Source organism: Hippoglossus stenolepis, chromosome 1 (genome assembly GCF_022539355.2).
Source record: "Hippoglossus stenolepis isolate QCI-W04-F060 chromosome 1, HSTE1.2, whole genome shotgun sequence".
Lineage (NCBI taxonomy): Eukaryota > Metazoa > Chordata > Actinopteri > Pleuronectiformes > Pleuronectidae > Hippoglossus > Hippoglossus stenolepis.
The window spans coordinates 6183717-6205911 of NC_061483.1; the positions used below are offsets into that span (position 1 = coordinate 6183717).

General features: G+C 43.3%; 1 protein-coding gene across 12 annotated transcripts in view; it reads right to left on the bottom strand.

Moving 5' to 3' along the window:
- The window catches only part of neo1a (neogenin 1a), a 163228-nt gene that overhangs the window by 95954 nt on the left and 45079 nt on the right, over window positions 1–22195 (bottom strand). For all 12 annotated transcript variants that reach the window (XM_035151945.2, XM_035151993.2, XM_035151925.2 and 9 more), the window contains exon 2: window positions 8719–9042. In XM_035151945.2, coding sequence (XP_035007836.2) covers window positions 8719–9042 — 324 coding nt within the window. The remainder of the gene's footprint in view (window positions 1–8718; window positions 9043–22195) is intronic.

Consider the following 22195-nt stretch of genomic DNA (forward strand, 5'->3'; position numbering starts at 1 on the left):
TACCAAGACACAACCTAAGAATCTGTGTTTATCACTGGTGTGAATGGGTCAACATGGATAATGTGACCCCGGTCCCAGCCGGGCTCACAATTTGAGTTTTTATCTGATATAGAGATGTTCCAATACCGATATTTTTCATTATAGTATATAGGTAGATACCAAACAGATACCAGTGCATTGAGATAAATCAGGCATCAGTATTACCGCCAGTCTGACACTGCTTGGCCTGTTGTTGATGTTTAAGGGTGAACACTGGCTATTTCTGGCTCTCTTGCCAAAAAGTAAATGTCTTTAATTAAAGGCTCAGTCTGTAGAATTTAGTGACATCTAGTGGTGAAGTTGCATGTTGCAGCTGAATACCCCTCACCTCCCCCTCCCCCTTCCCAACATGAAAGAGAACCTGTGGTAGCATCAATTTAGATAAAACACACGAGTGAAAACCTCACTAGGATTATTTTATATCCATATTTACATGGATGATGGTATTAATGTCAAACATAACCTCATCACTGAGTTTCAGTGTTACAGAGGCAATAAAGCCAGCAGCTTGTGTTGCATCTGGTTGCTTGTGTACAAAACAACCTCGCGTTGGTGCTCAACTTTTAATTTACAACCAGAAAAGGGGCTTTTGTTGAAAGATGACATGTCACATACAGTGGGGGGGAATTCCATAGACATACAAAAAGACAATTAAACGCATGGGTGTACATTCCCACGCACACACAGAAACACACACCAGGCACTGAGGTGTCTGGAGAGCAGAGATAGGGCCGTCTCCATCAGCCTCTCCACCTACCCAGAGGACCTAATCAGTCAGTGAATACACGCAAAATGGAGACTGTCATCCACCTCCAGCCCAACAGACTCCCTGTCGACAATTTTCTCCCGCCGTCCTCCAGAGAGAGAAAAAAAGATGGATCTTCATCCTCAACCGAGATTTCCCACATCATATTTCCTCAGCCGCTGCGTCTGCGAGTCCTGCTTCTCTGTCTTCTTTACAGTTTCATCTTTGCGGTCGGCTATAACACTTCAAATACTATTTTCTTCTTCTTCTTCTTCCTTTTTTTTTAAAGAAAAGCATTTAAGTTCTTTCCCTATTTCAAAACCTGTGCTCCAAGGTTAGTTTTCATTTTTCATCTCAAAATATGATGAATGCACCCGAGTGGAGGGGTTGAAACAGCCTCCGCTCCCTGTCCTGTGGCTTCCATCCCTCCTCACGTGTACCAGAGACAGATGGAAATCAAGGTAATGGAAAACCACTGCGACCCTGACCCTGCATCCGGGTCAGAGCCATTCGTCATGGCACTGACCCCGGCACTCAGCAGCAAGGCAGCACATAATTGGTCATAAGGGTCTGCACCTGGACATGAGTGCACCTACGTGGGCTTTCCTGAGGCAATGTTTGCACCAAGGTCCATATTGTAAATGTAGAAAAACACTGAAACGTGAGCAAGTCTGGTTTCTTTTTCCTGTTTCAAATATTTTAAACAGCAAAAACGTGTATTACGACAAACATCTGGTGGCAAAATAGACAAACTGCTTGATCTCAGGGAGTCAAACCTTCAGTCATCACCTGCTTTGCACCATCACTTATATTGTTTAGTATTAATTCAAACAATCAGTAGGCTAATATTGGTGTGTTCTATTTGGTACAGACACAATTGCTGCATATGTCATAAAATGATTTGTTGCAAAACTCTTCGTAGTTGATTTTGAAAAGTTAAGTGTATTTCTCTAGTTCATGATTGAGAGTAATATATATATGTTACATTGGTTTTCAAATCCACTGCTGATGATTATGAGAAATAAATAATTTAGGTTATCAGACCACTTCTCTTTTCTTTTATCTTTCTACTATAAGAACTAGACGATCATGTGTAGGATTGGTGTACACTCCACTGAGTGTGGTTCCTTGTAGTTTCTGCCGTCAGACAACTACACAAGTACAATGTGGTGATTTATGCACAGCTGATAAGTGGGATCTGTTATCCAAGTTGGGGAAGAAATGCTTTGAAGCTGCAGAAAGACGTCTGATCAAATAAGCATTTTCTGCTCGTGCAGATCAGAGACACCTGTATAATGTGACGGGCTGTATAGGCATTTGAAATACAGTAAGGGAACATACGACTGGAGAGGAATGTTTCATTACAGCAAAAGGGTTTTGGTCGTGTAAAATGTATCCAGCTTCACACACAACGTATAGTCAAGACTCACATGCACACGCTCACATCTAAAGATTACATTTTTAAGAGGAAAACCGACATGGCTGGTGTTTTTTCTTTCAGTGGGTTCCTTTGAGAATGTTGTTTTTTGTTGTATTTGAGATTTATTACTGTTTGTTTGCCATTTTGCTGCTTTATGGGTTCAGTGCAGCGACTATGGAACTGCAAAATGAGTGTGTGAGTGTGTGTGTGTCTAGTGTGGGTCTGCCAGTGGGCATGTTGGAGCAGCAGAGAGGTGGAGGACTGAAGGGATAATAAAGAGAAAATGGAGGACAGAGAGGTAGTAAAGCAGGTAAAAAGGAAAGGACAGGAGGTTGATTAAGCTGGAGAAAGGATGGAGAGAGTTAGAAGAGAGAGAGAGAGAGAGAGAGAGTGAGAAAGGAAAGGGAGACAGAGAAGCAGTGTGAAGAAAGGATGCAGTGAAATGATCAGGAAGGACGAATGGAGCTGTGTGATCAGCTCAGTCTCTCCAGGCTCATGAGAACAAGTGTTTGTGAACGGTGAGACATCATCAGATTGGGTTTTATCTCCGTGTGGAGCTGGGACCAGATCGGCCTTTGAGATAACAGCCTTTGTTTGGCCTTTGTTGTGCTGGTGTGTGTGTGTGCGCGTGTGTGTGCGTGTGTGTTTTAATCAGGTTGAGTCTTGGAGGTGCGACAGATTAGCTGATACAACGATCAACGGCAATTATCTTAATAATAAGAAAATCATTTTAATAAGCTAAAATGACAAAAAAAAGTGGTCTTTGCTGGTCATATGTGAGGATTTAATGATTTTCCTCGTCTTTCATATCCTACACAAGGTCCCTGCACTGGTTGCCTGTCAGATTCCGTATTGATTTTAACACAAACACTGCACCAGCGAACATGTCACATGCACAGTACTGCTTTGAAATATCTCTTTAGTCAGGCTTTTGATTAAATATGGTTTTATAGACATTAATTTAATTCCAATTAAATTGAATCCGTCCATTAATATTGTTACTATACATTTTTATCCAATTTATTGAGTTTTTTCTATTTATTGTACCTTTTTGAAATGGTTTTTATTGTTATTGTAGCTTTTAAAATCTATATTTCATTATCAGCATTTTGATTTGTTTTGTAATCTTGGCTCATCAGTCAATTGTGAAGCTCATGGACTGTGAATTACAGCTGCGTAGGAAATATTAGGCTTCATACTGTAAGTATTCATGTTTGCAGTATCCCATGTGTAGTCACGCTAATGGAATCACACATACAGTTAAAAGGCATTTACAGTAAATCTAGCTAACCATGCTAACCTCAGTGCATGTGCATCATTGTTATGTTTTATACAAAGTGAATGTCTTTATCCACTTTATGTTGTCATAACACATTATTTCCCAATATGAAGAGATGCCGCCTTAATTAATCAACTGTCTGTCCAACAAAGCGTCTCCCGCGATGCCACAAAGGAGTTCCACTGCAACAGTGACGCAATCTGCATTTTTCTCTCATTTTCTCCCCCCAACAAAAAAAAACATTCAAATACATCAAAAAAGGGATTAAAGAATCTGCCGAAAGCCCTAAATCCTACAAAGTGTGTCAGACTCTATCAAAGGATGAGCACGCTTAAATATGAAGCAACACACATGACACATGGAGAGTGTTGGTGCTTCGTTTTATAATTTCCATTAGTGCGGGGAGGGAGAAATTAGATTTCAGTCAAACGCCATATCAAAGCTAAGTAATAAGTGGTTTTGCTTATCTTCATATTCCACAGTATTGTATGGGTGAGAGGGAAAGAAAGGAAAACAGCAGAAAAACAGAGAGGAGCAGACACCAAAAAACAAAAAGTCAATACGTTGGAATAGAGAAGAGCCTCATCTACATGTGGGGAGGTCAGGGGGAAACAAAACAACAAGCGACAGAGAGGGCGAAATGAATTCTCCGTTTTCTCATTTGGAGGATCCCCTGTTAAGTGGCGGCGAGGTGGAGTTCACCGCGGAGCGATCGTGAAGGAGGGCTGAGCTCAGAGCGGGCCGATGGGCGGAGGGACAGCTGTGCTCGAGAGCAGCAGACGGTTCAGATGGGATTTCTCATTTCTTACGTCTCGCTCCGCGTCCTGGCCATCACCGCTCTATACCGCTCACTCCCTGCCCTGTAATTTTTCTCCCCCTCCTTTTCTCTTACAGGGACGCATGCTGAATACATAAGACCGGGACGACAAGGCCACACTCCACCTCCACCCCCCCCTCTCTCTCTGTTTCTTCTTAGGCTGCTCGTGTTTCCTGCGTATCTGACTGTGCACACACAGGCTAAAAACTGACGGGATGACAAAGCAAGAGCGGAGAAGAAACACAAAGCCAATGAATAGGACTTCAAAGATGAGCAATATTTGTCCTGACAACCAAAATACCTTATTCTAACGAAAGCTGCAGTATATAGTGTATTTATATAAGTACAGCCCGACTAATATGGATTTTTGAGGGAAGACGCTGATAGTGAGTAAAACATTTTAGATGCCGATAACTGTAAATAAACAGAAAACATGAATGCAATAAAATGGAGAAAACAAACATATTTAATATAAAATGTACGGATCTGTTACGGATTGTTTATCCTGTAAAATAACATTTAAATATCAGCAACAATTAACTCTGATATCAATATGTCTGTGATATTATGCAGATTTTATTTGTTAACTGATTTTATTGGCTCCCGACAAATCGATTGAGCTCTGTATATAATCAGGGAGCATAAAAGGTTAATGTTAATCTTATTACATTGAAAGTTAAGGGAAATCTATTATTTCAAAAACCATTCCATACTGAGAAATGTGACTTAATTGATCATTTAGATCTTCACAAGTCACATAACATTATAGTGCTTCTCCAAAGTGTTACAGTTACATTAGAATTAAACTCAAAGAGATCAGTGCAAAGAAAAAACTGAACTTGACATTTTACAAAAGCCATAAATATTCTGTCTATTCTCTCCTGTAAGAAAAAAAGCATAAACGGCCGGAAGATAAGAATATTCACATCTTATAAAGTGATTCCCAGATGTAGTGACATGGGATCTTTCTCACATAATAGTACTTAACTATATATCCTACATATCTTAGTGTGTTACCTAGTAACAGAATAATAATAAAACATACGAGTTTGTGGTTACTTGGATCCTCATGCTCCCTGAATCGTGTTTTTATTGCTTAAAGTGCTTTACCATCCAAGTCACATTCATCCATCACACACACATTCACACAGCGCCTCTATCGCACATCACTCACACTGACAGAACAGCCGTCAGGGGCAATTTGGAGTTCAGTGTATTGCCAAAGGAAACTTCAACTCTGCCTCTTGAGCCGAAGCCTCGAATACAAAAAAGTACTTCTGTATCCTCACAATGAAAACGTTTACCTGATCCCTATGATATCTTATGACATCTTACAATATTACACATTTTGTGCTTATATGTGAAGAACGACAAAGAAAGTTAGAGGGAGCAGGAGCCTGGTGAGACACGGAGGTGAAGTTGGAGAGTGAACTGCCGCGACGCTTCCCGGTGACGGTGGAGATGTGTGCAAGCGGAGGTGTTTCCTTGAGAACAATGAGCCGCACGTCTCACAGCAATCAATCCCTGATATTACCTCGGTATTTGTCAGATGAGCTCCCTGCCACGCCAGCCACCCGTGACTCATTCCATCATTTCGTCTGAGAGGTCACGCCCACTCCGCCATCGCTCCTGGGTCTGATGGCGGCCTAATGGCCTGCTCTGTCTACACCGCAATTAACCTTTTTATTGGCCACCTGCCAGCCAGCTGGAGATACATCAGTGGTTGTCTGTGTGTGTGTGTGTGTGTGTGTGTGTGTGTGTGTGTGGAAACATAAATGCAATAGCTTAATGTGTCCAACATTTGTCCTTAAATAGATTCATAATGGTTGAAGCTTTTACGTCTATGAATTTCCATGAGAAAAGTGCTTTGTGTGTGTGTGTGTGTGTGTGTGTGTGTGTGTGTGTGTGTGTGTGTGTGTGTGTGTGTGTGTGTGTGTGTGTGTGTGTGTGTGTGTGTGCTCCTTTAATAGATGACAGATTTCACCTGCTCCGCTCTTCAAGTAGAAATTGATTGAATCTCACATCCCATCATGGTTGACCCAGGTAGATCCCACTGGCTGTGAGGACGTCTGACAGCAGAACACATCTCAGCAGAACAACTATAAACAAGTCCCGTCTGCATTATACGCCGATGCAGCCGCGGTGACGGATATTGATGAAGCGCAGGACATGTTGCCGACTTCCCTGCTGTCGTTGAACAGACTGAAAGATGAGCACATATGCAAGCACACCTGCATCTGCTCATTCATGCGCAAACACATTACACAGCGGAACTCCAGACCTGTGATTCTTCAGTTTGCGTGACTGAGCACAGAGGTCGGGCGGAGTAAGAACAAGCTTTGACGACAATTTGTGTAAAAGCTGAAAATGTGTTTTTGGTTCATTGCGATACTGCTTATCTAAAAAAAATGATCCTAGCCGGAAAACTATGGTTTGATCCAAAGCATTGAGCTTTGTTATCAGTCGCACCTTTAGTGTTTACTGCAGGTGAAGCAAGGAGACAAGTAAACACGCAGCCTTTAAGTCTAAACTGAAGAAATCATTTTACACGTGCAGTCACACCAATCGAGTCTCTGAGTGGTGAAGGCAAAACTTTCACTATCTCTCCAATGGCCCGTGTATCGTCCTCAGTATTGTGTAACTCAAAAGCCCACGAAAAAACAAACTGAATCACAGCCTGACAGTGTAACTTCACACAGACACTCCGAGGTTTCCGAGAGGCTTACGCTGCACTATCCCATTGTCAACAAGAGGCCTCTCTCCCTCCCTCTCCCTCTCTCTCTCTCTCTCTCTCCCTCTCCCTCTCCTCGCATCTCAAAATCCATGAGAGCACTGTTGAGCAGAAAGCGCACACACAGTAAATGCATTCTGCGACTCCTCCGGCTGCAAATTGAATTTCAGGGCAGGAACTCGACTCCAAACACCAAATAATCCCACATCACTAGCTGTTCCCAAACTGAACAAGGTCACATTGTAGGACTAGTAATTTAAAAAGAAGGAGAAAAAGGACGCAGACCCGTTTACAAGCATTTATCCAGTAGGGCAACACATTCAGGCTCTGGGAAGGATGTATAGAGGAGACAGAACAAATGGCTGAACGAGTCAAGGACAAACACGACGAGGACAAATCTGGTAAATGGCTGGACTGTGTATGGTCAGTGTGCAAAGCCGAGGAAGTAGCTGAACCTCAACATGCTCAGAAACATCATCGACCTTTATGTGACAGCACATTGGGTCAATTTTACAGATTTTCTACGTACAACTAAAGGGGACATTTGCTCCTCTGGACAATGTCTAGAAAAGCCCAAGGTTGCAGAACATGTGTGAAAGAAGCTTTGTTAATGTTCAGCTTCCGTCAAGCTAACAAACACTTGCTCTGCCTCCCAGCCAATCACAAACCAGAGTATAAGAAGGTGAAGTGTGTCTCTTGGTCGCAAGACACTTCCATAGACATGTTTAATAAAGCAGAAGACGTGACACATCCCTGGAAATACTTCAGAAGAAGGAAGAGGGCGGCACCCATATTTGGAATGATTTGGCTTCGTTTTTGTTCATTGAGATGAGGCGGAGACACATTGTCCATCTTTATTTACATAATGGGCAGTACTGACGACTTCTTTCCATCTAAAATAGCTTAGGTTTGTCCAAGAAGTCGCTAATTTGTCACTAAAGTCACTAAAAGGCACCTATGACAGAAGTGATTCACAGATTTATTTTGAAAGAGCAAAAGCCAATGGGGGAATCTCGCAAAACTTCAGTCTGTCATGCAGTACTCAGCTAAACAATAGTGCTACTTGATCATAAACTCAACAACTCTCTCCCATTTGGGGATGTGGCTCTGAAGTGTGGCCAAAAACAATCACTGAAATCGGGAAGGCAACAAAAAAAACCTCCAGATCTTATGTGGGTGTGCATTTGCAGCATTGCCATGGAGAAGAAAACACCTCAGAGAAATGGAAATCAAAGAAGGAAATAATTTATACGGCACAAACGTACTTTCAGAGATCAATGTAAGGAAAAGAAGAAGCGAAAAAGACTGACAGAAAGATGTGGAGTTGTTTCTTTGAGGATGTTTGTCTAATCTACGTGGCACTCGTGCATTTTAAATACCACTTTTTATTTTTCATTCATACTGTGACCTTCTTTTACACACATCCACGCGGGTGTATTCAATTATTGTGGCTCAATGGGCCCGATAAAGGTTGAGAGCTGAGAGGAGCTAATAGGGAGTTTGGTGAGGTCATTAGCCGTCACCCGGCAAAACACCTCGGTAGGTGTACGATGCCTTCGCTGGTGTACGTGCAGAATTCATTTAAACTCATGTGTAACTCCCAAAACAAGTTGCCACGCATTTATAGTACAGAATATGGTAAAAAACGTATCAGTTGAATTAAGGCGATGAGTCCAGCAGAACGTACCTGCTACAGCGAGGCGCGCCGTGCGGCTGGAGATGGACCCCAGGCTGTCGATGGTGGCGACGCACTGGTAGGTTCCCTCATCGGGTTTGTTGTGCTTGGAGTGGACCACGTGGTTGAAGAACAGGACGCCGTCAGGGAGGATGTGCCGCCTCTCGTCCGATACCAGGCTCATGAAGGTGCCGTCTTTCTTCCATTCGATGCGTGTGGGCGTGGCCGCGTCGCTGTGGGTCGTGCAGTTGAGCATCGCCGAGTTGCCCCGAATGGCCAGCGTGTCCTGGGGCTCCACTGTGAACCAGAAGGGGGAGAAGGGCTGCGCTGCTGAACCTGGGTGACAACAGAGGAGAGGGCGGAGATAAGACACTTGTGTGACAGGACTTGGACCCGAGCAGCCGTGAGGAATACATCAAATAGAAATCATGTTAATGTCAAACAACTCGTTTATTCCATGTTCACAGCAGCTGATGCCAATGTTGATATCATTCATCTACTTGAACCAGCGTGTCTACTTTGCATCAGTGGAATTCAACTCTTGATTGTGTAGCTGATGCTTGCTGCACATTCTGGAATGTTAAGAGCTTAATCACGATATGATGTGATGCATCATACCGATGCAAGTGTGTGTTGCTGCTCAAACCGAAGAATACAAATCATTTTCAAAAATAAAAAATGTGGTATTTGCCTTTATTCTACAGTGGAGGATTCAAGAATGCTGCCCATCACACTTTCCTTCCCCGGACGACTGACGGTTATTTCGATTCAGCTACAACACGTGGGACCGTGAAGTCACATCTCCTGAGATGTCATGAACTTCAATGGCACATTCAAAAACTCTCTCACAAAAATGTGCTGCTGGCTGAAATGAAAGAACACTACAGGACACTGAGTGCCCCAAACACTCTGAATACACTGAAATGTCCCCTAAGCAAAACGTCCTTTTTGTTCATTCTATCTTTTCAGCCACTGCGCCTCCGCCGATCCCTGCGTCTCCGAGAGGCTTTTCATTATGGAAACCACAAACCCTGCTGGAATTAGACAAGAGGAACTGACATATTTAACCCAGTCTAGCTTCCCTGGCAAGTTCATATCACGTCTTGCGTTATTATAAGTAGCGAGAGAGCGGCGATGGAGTGAACGCTGTGGAACGCGGTTGCCATTTCCTTTTCCGCAAGCATAAACGGTAGCGGTGCGTTGACAGGGATAGTGCCACCGCCAGAGTAAGTGCAATTGCTTCGTATTTGTCCTCATCCATTATTCAAGCGCTCCCACCCTAAGAGTCGCACTGTGGTATTGTTTAGATAAATAACACCAATTATCAGTTCTGCAGGGAAAGGGAGAGCTGGAAAAAATAATTAAGGGGGTGTGAAGGTATTTTAATAATGCAGCGAATGGAGTGAAATAAGAGGCTGAATGTTAAATGCAGTTTAAAATATGCCTGCTCTCTTCCAAGAAAATGGCACGTCTCCAGGGGAGAGCGAGAGCAGAAAGAGATAGAAAGAGAGGAAACAAGACAGAAGGGGAGAGAGGAAGACGCTATGTCAATGGTTCAGCTATTTAACTACTGGGAGGTAATTTCTCCACCTCACGGCTCCAAGTCCCTAGTGTGAGATCCAAAGAGAGAAGCTATGTAATGCACAGCCCATAATTCTGGCAACATGGCTGCTTGTCCTCTGTGCACCAAGTTCTCTTGAAAGGAAAAAAACTATTACAGGAGAAACACTGCAGAAAGTGACAGAATTTAATGCATATTTTCCACTTTCACTGCAGGGAATGAATGTAAGACAATACAAGTTGTGCAATTGTCTCCACACTTATTCCCTGATGGAGAAGAATAGAAGAGAAAAAGAAGGATAAGTGCCCCCATTCAGTCTCAATGGTCAGAGCTGGGTTTTGGCCTCATATCTCTTTTTATCTTTCATCAGCAATGAAAAGACCAAATCCATTACGAGCAAAATCATGGAATTAATGCAGATGGTTTTCTGTCATCAAGGAAAGAGGTTAGAGGATTTTATTTAATTTTATTAAAGAAGCTCAGTTTGATAACTTTTATATTCTGAGCTCCCCCCCTTCTGCAAAAAATGTATTTAAAAGTTGTATATTTTTTTTAAAAGTTCATGGTTCATGGAGAGACAGTAAAGCTGATTCTGCAGGTTAGTCCTCTGACATAAATGAAAAAATAAACATCGGAACAGGCCGAGAGAACTGCGAGCGGCACATCTCTCAATGTAAGCAAATAAAATGTTCATGATACAAACTTTATTGGATCTGCTGACGCACAAGTACTCAAACATGTAATATCTTATTTTAAATATTCCTTCAGGCAGAAGCGGACGTGAGACTCAAGTGAATAAACAGCAATAAGCAATAAAACATACTATCCGAACCCAGCACAACACGTTTTATAACTCTGACCGAGCAGTGAGTAGCCCGTAGCAGTAAGTGGGTGGTTTTAAATAAGTCTGAGGTAAGCAGCTGATTTCAGGAAATCCAGAAATTCAGCCCCGGCGTGCATACTGGGGCCGAATGTGACAAAACTAGCAAAATGTATTTTACTGATGGTGCACATGACAGATGGAGAGAGACCAGAGTGGAGTAGCAGTGGGGGGAATTCGTCACTCCTGCAGACCAGAGGCACCATGGCATGCTTAATCATCTTTGCTTTTTCGCTGGTGAAACAGTGGGTGTGTGGGCTGGGCAGCGCTTCCAGGCCCAAGTCTGAACCCCTTTTCCAGTTTAAAAAAAGACCATCTTCCGCCGCTCTCTGTCTGAGGACAACACTGAATGGGCTTAAAGGTCCTGCGGCATCCAATCAAAGCCCAAACTGCCGCCTTTAGCAGTTTTTGTTTTTATCCCAGTTGTCGGGAGCAGTAGGGGGGGGCTTAGCTTCAACGCGGCTGTCTGACAAAATGGCGAACCATCTGCTTTCAGTTGCACATATAACGTCCACTGTGAGGAGAGCAGGGCAGCGGATGCGGAATGGGCGAGGGGCTGATGGCGGAGGGGACGGTTTGTTCTAAAACTTGTTTACTTTTTCACAACATCCACATTATCTCCATCTGGAACTAAAACTATCGATACCACCGATCAAACTGCAGTGAGGTGAACACACACGGCAACAGACATGACAGCAAAACAATGATACAACTTCCTCGACTACAAAGTCCAAACTCCAAGATGGCAAGGATAAGGTAAAGTAGAACAATACGGCAAGGTGTGATCACTATGTGCAGACAAAAGATGTGTTGATGAAAAGCAACACCAGCGAACCCAAATGTCCACATTACTTACAAAAAGAATGTATTTTCACTTTTGTTGCATTTAGAGAAACCAGCAGTGATAAAAGCTTCACAATATAAATTGATGTAAACCTTGTCACAACGTCTAAGAATGTGCGAGATCCTTTTTATGAAGAATTCAGTCAAATAAATGCTAATTTAGTTTCTTTGAAACTGGCTCATATAACGGTGAGATAATAAGGTATAATGACAGAAAGACAGAAAAACATGTTTTTAACCTAAATGTATTGTTCATTGGCTCAATTTCGGGGAAAATCTGAGACAAATAAAGGCTTATGAACTTTTAACAAGGTAAGAAGGAGCTGAAGTTGTGGCTCATAAAGTCAGTGTCTGCAGTTAATATTGAAAAAATGAACAGACCAACTGTTTGTCAGGAAAGGGTGTGAGGAAGATAATGAGCAAAGGCAAAGCAGGAGCGAGATAAGATTAAAACCTCAGCAGGAAACAAGGATCTTTATCGACTGCATCTGAAGGAGACATTTAAAGGTGACATATTCTGCTGATGTTTGAGTTAGTGTTATTACTTGAAAAAGTTTACATTCAGAAAACGCGTCACTTTCCTCAAACTCCTCAAACGCTCCTCTTTTCAGCCTCAGCCTTCAGTCACTGGGTTTTCGCTTCCGTCTCTTTGAGCCCAGACTGCTCTGGTTGGCCAGTTGACCCACTCTGTTGTGATTGATCAACAGCCTTTAGTATGTGTGGGAAACGTTGACTTGCTTTACCTGGTTTTGCTAGGGGGTGTGAAAGACTAGCCACTAAGCGTGCATTATGCAAATGTTATATCACAATGAAGCTGGAGTATCGGACTATTGACGAGATGCTTCATTAGCTTAAGGAGCAGTGTATTCTGTGGGGGGAGAGGAGCTTTTCCTAGCATGGACTACTTAAGTTTTGAATACAAAAAAAAAACTATATAACACACGAGAGGAAAGAGAAACTGAATAAACACAATATGTCTCCTTTAAAGCATAACTTCTTTTAGAGGAGCCAACAACTATCGACAAGCTTCAACTTTTATGTCAAAGCCAAGGAAGAGTTTACTTTTGACAACTAAAGGTTGAGAATCGCAGGCCGGGAAAAAGTTTCCAGTGAACTAACTTCAGAACGAGCTGTGTCGTCAAGATGTATTCTAACGGTGCACATGTTCTCATACATCATCAGAGGGCACGGAAAATATCTGGAGCAGGACGTCATGAACAGAAGAAGATTAGATTGACTCTTCAACAATTCTGACTCTTGCACTGAAACGTCTTTTGTCAAGTTACACTAAGCACCACAGAGTGAAAATTAATTTCCCTTTAAAGGTTTCTTGCAATCTCAAATGGTGAACACACCCAATCCCCATGCCAGAATTCATTAGTGCTGAAACACTGCAGGCTTTTAACAACACCGCTGCGGAGTTAAAGAAGGAAGGAGGTGTCAGAAACCACATTACAGTGAGGGGAAGTCTAATCCATTCAGGCCCCGCAGTGTGGGGGCCCCCGTTTGTCTTTGAAAAATAGGAACCTCCACACCGGGCAACGAGAGAGCGGAGAGCAAGGGGCTAGAAAATGAGGTTGTCTGCTTGATAAGTATGGGCTGTTACTTCTGTCCCAAATCCACTTTGCTCAGCAGTCATAAAAGGTTTGGGAGCCCAGTTTAAGGTGGTGCCCTGATATGCTGCTGTGCTCGCTCGCTCCCAGTTGCTCCCTCACTCTCAGATGAGAGAGGGAATAGAGACATGGAGCTAGTGCTGGATTTGCCCACCTTGATCCACTGCTAAAAGCAAGTTTCATACGTTACAGGGCTTACTGTCAAGGTGAGGTGTGTGAAAATTCAGCTAATTTGTTCACAGGCTGTAGGCCACAACGCCGAGATCTCTTTGCTCGGGGGTTTGGGAAACCGTGAAAAGCAGATGTATCAATCGTGCCAAGTCCAGAGCAGCCAGTAAATTCACTTTGCTGACAAGGATCATTGCCGGCTTCAGAACCAGCACATCTACAGGCTACGATTCCTGCAGTAGAAATACTGCCAGAGAACAGAGATCCAGGTATTTCATTTGTTAGGAATACCTGTCATTATGGCAGCTTTGCGTGTTTACCCTGAATCAAACAAAGCCTGGCATAATGCTGCCCCAGTGAGTTTAGGTAGCATGCCTGAGTTTCATAGAACATGTAACACGACAGTATTGTCTGTCCTGCCATGCCAGATCTCCCGAATCTGGCTCTGGGAATATACCCCAAAACATTCCTGCCTACAGCAGGCTGTGTAAAAGCTGCTAATGTTAGGTGTAACACCCCAGAACAGGCAGTAAAGAAGAGTGAATGGGAGCCTGCTCTCCACACAAAGACCCCCTGTTCTCTCCTATTCTACCCTTGCCTCAGCAGGAAGCCTCCTCCCTCACTGACTCACCATGTGAGGGCAGCCATATTGACTACCCTCTTTATTGAGCTGCTCTTGAGACAGAGCAGACCTCTCTCAAAACCAATCACTTTCCAGCAACAGAGGCCCTTCTGTGGCTTGGACATCCTGGACATGCTGAAAAGTAAACACACTCGATAGGCATTCACAACCACTGCACCATGGTAATCACACTCTAAAAATAGTGACATAGAAATCAATTATTGCTGTTGCGCAGATAGGAATATGACTTCCGCACTCTGCGATGTATTCGTGTCACTGTATCCCGGAGCTTTGTGGCCTTTATGTGGAAACAATAAGCGGAGAGTACAAAATCATTACGAGCACATCGAGGGTAAATTGAAACCTTTCACACAGGTAAAAATAGAGGCGGGGGACGGCTCCTTGTAATGAACCTCGGAACTTAATTCACCGAGCTGCTGCCTCACCGCTACTTCCATCCCTCTGCTGTTTGTCCTTCCACAGGGTTGTTTTAATGACACTAATGGAAATGGTTGTTTCTGCTTCCCTCCCACACATCTCCCCCCCCCTCTTCTCCTTCATCTTTATACCTCAATTCCCTCCTCCTCTGCAGACTGCTTCATCCACCTCCCATCTCTACAAACTCCCTTCTAAAACCCATCTGTCACAATAGAAACACCTCAGGGAAATAACAATTATCTTGAGACCAAATGTGGAGGGACTAGGTGTCTGGTGGGCTGCGGCTGACTTGCTTTATTTGAGGCATGTATCTGGGGAAAAAAAGGAAAATTGTCCCCTTTTTTAATCAAAGGACAAGTACAAATGTCCCTTGAAGGATTCGATTATGGAGTGCTTGCAAGTTAAGGCGAGTAGCTCACTTCCTTTCATTTTCTTAAAATTGACATTTGGACACTTGACTTGAAATCAATCAAAGCAGTGAAGATTTGAGTGGAGACAACAATGTCATTACCATACAAGAGCAGAGAAAGGAGAAGGGGCCAGTTTCATTAAGATAGATGAATGTTTTCAAGCGTTAGAAAGACGTTTATCTCTTAAGACGTATTCTTAGAGGTTCGCACACCTGAGAAAAGACCTGACTGGAGGACAAACACTGAAGGCAAAGTAAAGACAAAACACCACAAGGACAAACTGAAGTAAAGGAGCAGCTGAGTGACACGGGAATTCATTCTTTCGCTCCTTTTCCAATCTACAGAAATGTGTCAGAGTTGGTGTGGCCACTCCAAGTATTCTTATAAGAGCTAAATCCAGGAACAATGCCGGGCATGCCTGAAGGGGGGGGGTGGCTGTGATAAGGGAGACCACAACCCACCAATTTCTGGTATTCTCAGTGTTCGCCCGCAGCAGCTGATGAGAAGAAGGATTTGAGGCCAAGCCATAAAGGGATAGACAAAATGATTGGGGCGCCTAGCGCACACTGGCTGTCCTGCACTGGCACCCACTCAACTGGCAGATTAAAAGAGGAAAGGATCCAATTTTTTTTCAGCTCGCAGTTCTCTGTCATCCTGTCTGCCTTTGTTACAACTCTGGAGGCCCGGAGAAAACATGACAGGGTCACAGGCAGGGCCGGGTCACTACGACAACAACCTCCGCTTTGGACGTACTGAATACGGTCAGAAAACGTCATTCTAATAAAACATATCAGTCTCCTTTTAATCAGATGAAGAAATGGATCCAACCCAAATGATTGGCTGGTTTATAGGATTAGCTAAAGCTTTGAGTGCAAGTGTCCGGCAAAGTATTAAATTTAAAAGACCCGTCCAATGCTCAGAATCTGACAGAGCGATTCTTATTCTCATTCCGCGTTTGCGTGCGAGTTCCTGCCCCTTATTTCGGAATGGTCACAAGCAATATAAGAGTAATTAATGAGCACCTAATCCCTCTTTCCCAATAACCACACGCACTGACCCACATTTCCTGTTCTGCAGCGTGAGGCTCAAGAAGACGCCTCACAGATGACACTCACTGTCACCATTGTCTTAGCTAGACGTCTGCATTGCTCTTCCTTTTTAACCGTTGTCCGGACAAAATACGCAATCTGACGGCAATTCTGAAAATGTGCGACCTTTTGTTAACGTGTCATGGATTTCATGGACTACACAATGATCAAATAAATTGGTAGCTTTCAGCATTGTATAGTGTTGGTTGAATCGCCAGACCAAATAAGACAAAAGCTCCAACATCACCGGCCTTAGCCTCCAAAAAAACCCCACAGTGCCCTTTAAATTCTTGCCAAAATATTTTTTTATGTATTTTAATTGGTCAAAAGCCACCAAACCATGCCGGGGGATTCCAATTACAGTGACTGTTCTTGTTTTTCTTGCTTAGGCTTCGTCAGTCAAACTCATAGATTCCTTTTCCTGTGTCTCTGGTTGCAGTTTTAAAGAGCATGCTGAATGGTGAGCAGACAAACGGCTCCTCTGCAAAGTCGGGGAAATGGCCCCCCGATGCTAAGTGATTCATGCTTTGCACTCATTAGTGTAGCATTCATTTTTCATCAATGTTTATTACAATTACGCTTGTTTCTGAAATATGCATACTTGTGTTCCTATGCCTGTGCATGTGAAGAGGGTGTAATCAAACCGCATTCTTAATAATGACATGAGCGACTTTGAAACTGCTCTTAATTAAACTTGATCCCACTGACAGTAATTGGGCTAAAGTAGGGTTCTGTCCCTGCTTAAACATATCATTAAAACTGCAGTGATGTAAGACATACATACTTTTGGATATGGAAAAAGTATCATCTATCCAAACATGGAGGAAAAACTGAATAAACTATCATATTTCCAAATTATAAATCAATTTAGAAAAGTAAGAAACGTAAATACGTCAAAGTAAAAGCACTAAATTAGCAAATAAACAAAGTGAGGCCCACCGATATGTTACAGAAATATATAGACACATCAAGAAACGGAAAAATAACACTTGATACAGGACAGAACTCCAACAGAGCAAAGTGTTTGAAAGGAAGACAGAGATCCAGGAGGGATTGGGTAGACAAGGGGGGGGGACCTCTCTCACCTCCCCTGGTTGGGATAATTAGCCAGCACTGATTGAGGCTCAAATTCCCCTTCTTATCATCCTCCCCATGGGCCGGCGATGAAGGATTGGCCCTCTGAGACGACAGCGGCGCAGACGGGCACGCTGGGAGAGCTGGTTAAGAGACGGTGCGAGGGTGAAGTGCGAGAGGACGTCAAAAACAACGTCTCACGGTGCATAATTGGAAGGCAAAGCAGCGAGGAACAGCATGTTTCCTGGGTTAACTGGGTACCCGCGGAACAGTCAGACTAAAGGTCAGAAGCATCACTTAATGTCAGGATCGGAAAATTGGGCTAACCTTTTCTGGATTGTTGGAGAATGTCTGCCAAAAAATAAATAAATGGTGGTAGATGCCCGCAGCTGCTGTTTTTGAGTAAAAAAATGCTCTTTAAGATGAATTCTCAAGCGAAGGCGCTGAGACAAATTGCACACTTATAATGCTGCCAGAGAAAAGAAAAAAAACACACAGTGCTACTCAAGCAGCTTGAACTTTTGGGCTGAAGTCACTAAAGATGATGAAGAATGGAAACACATGTCTCCTTTTGATCTGCTGGACGTTACAACACTTCACAAATCCAAGCAGAACGTGGGAGTCATTTCAAAATATGGCCTGGTGAGAGAGAGCTGCTCTGGGTGGTGGATGCAAAGACAGATTTAGTATCCGAGATATCCATATCACACAGCAATAAAAACCGAACCCATATCGCTAACTTATGGAACAAATGCCCAGATCCGCTCTAGATCTTGTGATTTAGAAGTTTTTTCGATTAGCTCTGCCACGCAAGGACGAGTTATCTGCCGTGGTCGTAAAATCAGCGAGCAGTTGGGGAACACGGCCGGGAAGTGTAGTCGCGCAGATTGAGCCGAATTCCTCCTTTCTCCTCGAACAACAAAAATACGAGATAGTCATCTGAGACAGGAAAGCCCATTTATCTTGCCACCCAGCAGCTCCACCCCATTCCAACTAACCCTGATACCAAAGAAAATCATGTGGCTGTAATGAGATATCCTATAGATTTTTTAATGAAACACAATATTGCATTCTCTTGCCCCTGTTTTTTTTTTTTTTTGCTATCACACTCACATACTCACAAACACATGCACACAGAAAAGGAGGAGTGTGGGGGGGGAAATCAATATAATCCAGTATACCTCGCAAAGTCAAACACCCAGCAATTTATCAGCATCGGATTTCAAAGTCTGGGTCTTTGGCTATTTTGTCCTTGACTGCTGTCATTTTGTCATTGTGCAGTTTTTTTGGGGGGGGGTTGGGGGGGGAAACGGTTGTGTACAGAACAACTTCCCACACAGATTGGTAAAGTGTGGCCAATCTGTCTCTGATAAGCTTGATGCCAATTACCAGACCCGGACACAAAAACATTTCAAACTATCTCAATCTCTCCCCTTGTTAAGATAAGCATCAGCATGCAAATTGCAACAAGGATGCTGAGTCACAGTCTCCCCCTTTTAAATTCCCAGTGAACATTTACAGACTATTACGCTGGACAATTACTGTCATATAAACTTAAAGGATATGATTATTTCCTCGGAGAAATCCCCACAGTCTTGACACTGCCTCCGGTTTGCATCCTCTCCCTCACAAATGACTCTTTAACAGTTTCTCTCTGTGCATTCTGTACAATAATCCCACCAAACAGTCTTTAATCTTGGACGCCACGGCTACTAAGGAAAACGCACACGTATACGCAGCATATATTCCTTTCAGAGTGAGTTGTTTGTGGCTTCAAAGTGGCTGGCGAGGAGGAGCTGTTAGCGGGCTGCTGATAAAAGAGCAGCCAGTCGCTGCGTGTTCACAGCGATTTGGAGGAAACCATTTAACACTGGCGCACGGGAGAGATCAAAGCCTTCAATCCAACACCGAGAGGAGAGAGACTCAATTACTGTTTTAGTTGGAACCGGATGTTACCCCCCCTTTCCAAAAAAAGAAAACTTACAGTAACCGCGCACATAAGCATCCAGGGCAATACTTGCAGAAGCAGGGGCTCAGGAGGGAATGGAATCTGAAGTCAGCGCAGTAAGTTAAAGGGGTTACAAGGGTTAGGTGCTTGCACCTGGGGCAGAGTGGGATAAGAAAATGAAGAGGCTGTGTGAGGCATAAAGGGAGAACTGTCAGATGTTACTACTGTAGTGCACAAGACTGTCAAGATCCCTTTGAAGACATGAAAGCATCTTTTTTTCCTGAATTGAAGAACTTTATTTGAGCATCGCTTCCCCTGTGAGTCCACAGATATTTAGGCTACATCCGTACCAATATGTTTTCGACGTGTTTCGATATGTATATATAAGCTTTGTACTCATCCATAGTTTATAGTGTTACGTCGTTTTGTTATGTTCATACGTCCAACATTTTATATTGTGTTACACACTGTGTACATAATGCAAATACCACAGGACCATTTGCGTACACCGAGCATTTGCATGCCAGTGTATACAGGAACTGTTTCCTCTGCAGGTGGTTGCTTAGTTACACAAAATACTACTGACAAAGAAAAAATGGCGTTTTGCTTTTTATGCACCTGTAGTCGAGTCGTGACTGATAAGAACCAATCAGGATGCAAATGTGGGTGATTGTGTCATCGTCCCCAAACATCTCTGTTCTGGCCATCCACGCTAACAGTGATTCCAAATCTCTCCGTTTTAGGTGCTTGGAAAACACAAAGTACTGTGAACGCCACAGCGATTTAAAACTAAATCAAAGTTGTATGGTGTTAAAGAGTATTTTCTAATGGACGAAGGGCAGAAAAAAGAGATTTAACCTGGTCTCTATCCAAACACACACACACACACACACACACACACACACACACACACACACACACACACACACACACACACACACACACACACACACACACACACACACACACACACACACACACACACACACACAGAGCTGAGCAGATCCTGTACCAATATTTGAAATGTGTTTGGAAATGAGCTAAAGGCCTTTTTCGCCCGATGGTGCTGAGGTAACTGGTGTGTAAAAGTCAGGTTAAGCTGACAGAGTCTGAGTCAAGGGCACAATGATTTGCAGGGAGCCATTTGTGCTGATCTGTGGATCCTTCTTTCTGTCTCATTCTTTTAAGACCCTCTCTTGTTATATTCTGCTACCGTCATAAAAATACTGTACATTTGGCAGGTCTTGCTTTTCATGCATTCGTTTTTTTTTTTAACACAGCTCGTGTTCAACCATTACGCGTCTTTGTTTGCACCTTTGTTCCACTGCAACCAGCTCTTCTCGTTCTCCGCGCTCCACCACCGATTGGGAGACCTGTGCCAGTCTCTCAGGGTGTAACTACAACAAAAGCAGCTCGGAGAACAATGTGGCATGGTGGTATGAAAGAGAGAGGAAGTATATCATAAATATGACCCATTACAAAAACATCGCACCCCCACACATCCAAACAAAACCAGCCTTCTTGGTCACAGACACTGGGTTTGACATTAATACATTCATGTGACCCGTGTTGATATTCACATAAGGCCATTTCTTTCTTTCCCCTGCCCAGCAGAGACTGAACCCTCATTATGGAGCGAGCTTATCTCTGCTCTCAGTGCTGTCGGCTCGGACAGCGCTCGGCGCCCGGGCTGCTGCAGATGCTTATGTGGATCATATTGCAGGTGAGGAGGAGGCGCAGTGATGTGGCAACAAGACAGAGTAATGGCTTTTTTTTTTGTTGTGCAGTCAAGGCATGAGAGAAAAGGGAAAACCCAGCAGGACGGAGGTGAACGTCACTCACTGTGCTGGTGTGAGCATGTCAAAGAAAGGAGGGAAAGGATAATCAACACATTTATTTCCATGGCAGGAAAAGAACCCTCGTGTCGCAGCAGCAACAAAAGGAAGGAGCGACTGGATCCCGGGGAGTATTATTCACCGTCCAATCAGTTTTGTAACAATATCACCAGATACAATAAATGCTGCGTTTTCATTCTTTATGCATTTACAGACAAAATGCTTTTGAACGGCAGAGTTAGATGGATTTGTGGGGACGTATATCAGGCAGGAAAAAAATCCTAATATGGATGTATATATTTAGGGGGAAAAATTGCGATAAAAACTTGAATATTTATGAATAAAAAGAAAACAGAATATATGGAACATGAACAAATGTGCACACTTTCTGCATTGTTTATTCTGTAAATTCAAAGTTTTCTTATCTTTGCATATCGGCTAACATAAACTCAGATACGGATACGTAGGCGAAAGGCTCGTATTTTATCAAACAACCCATAAATCAGCTGGTTGAAGACATTAAAAAAGGTAAAAGCAATATTTGAGTTGAGCTGAGAAATGTCCCCTAGTTGTAAATATTGATTGATGTGATTATTTAGGACGTACGCACTGGTTAAGCCAAGTAAAGCTGCAGGCATTTACACTGTAATGTAAAACTTTGTCCCTGCGTGGGCCTACTTGAGGATGTCGGAATGCAAATAACAGAAAGACATTAATTGTTTCTATGGCGTTGGCTCATTTGTCTGAGGCGAGTAAAGCACATTATCAGAATCAATTTGGCAGCTGACAGCCCAGTTCTATCTGTGCAATTTCTGCCGCATCTTCCAGTCACCGAGTTAAGATAGATGAATCCCATTTCCTGCGCGCTGACAAATTGCATCTTGGCGCCATTGTGTGATGTGATCGCATGCATGTGTGCCGGTGTGCGTATGCATATAACCAGCCACAAAAGCAAGAGATTCAGCCCCTCAAAGGGAGACAACCCCCCCCTCCACCTCTCCGTCGCCCA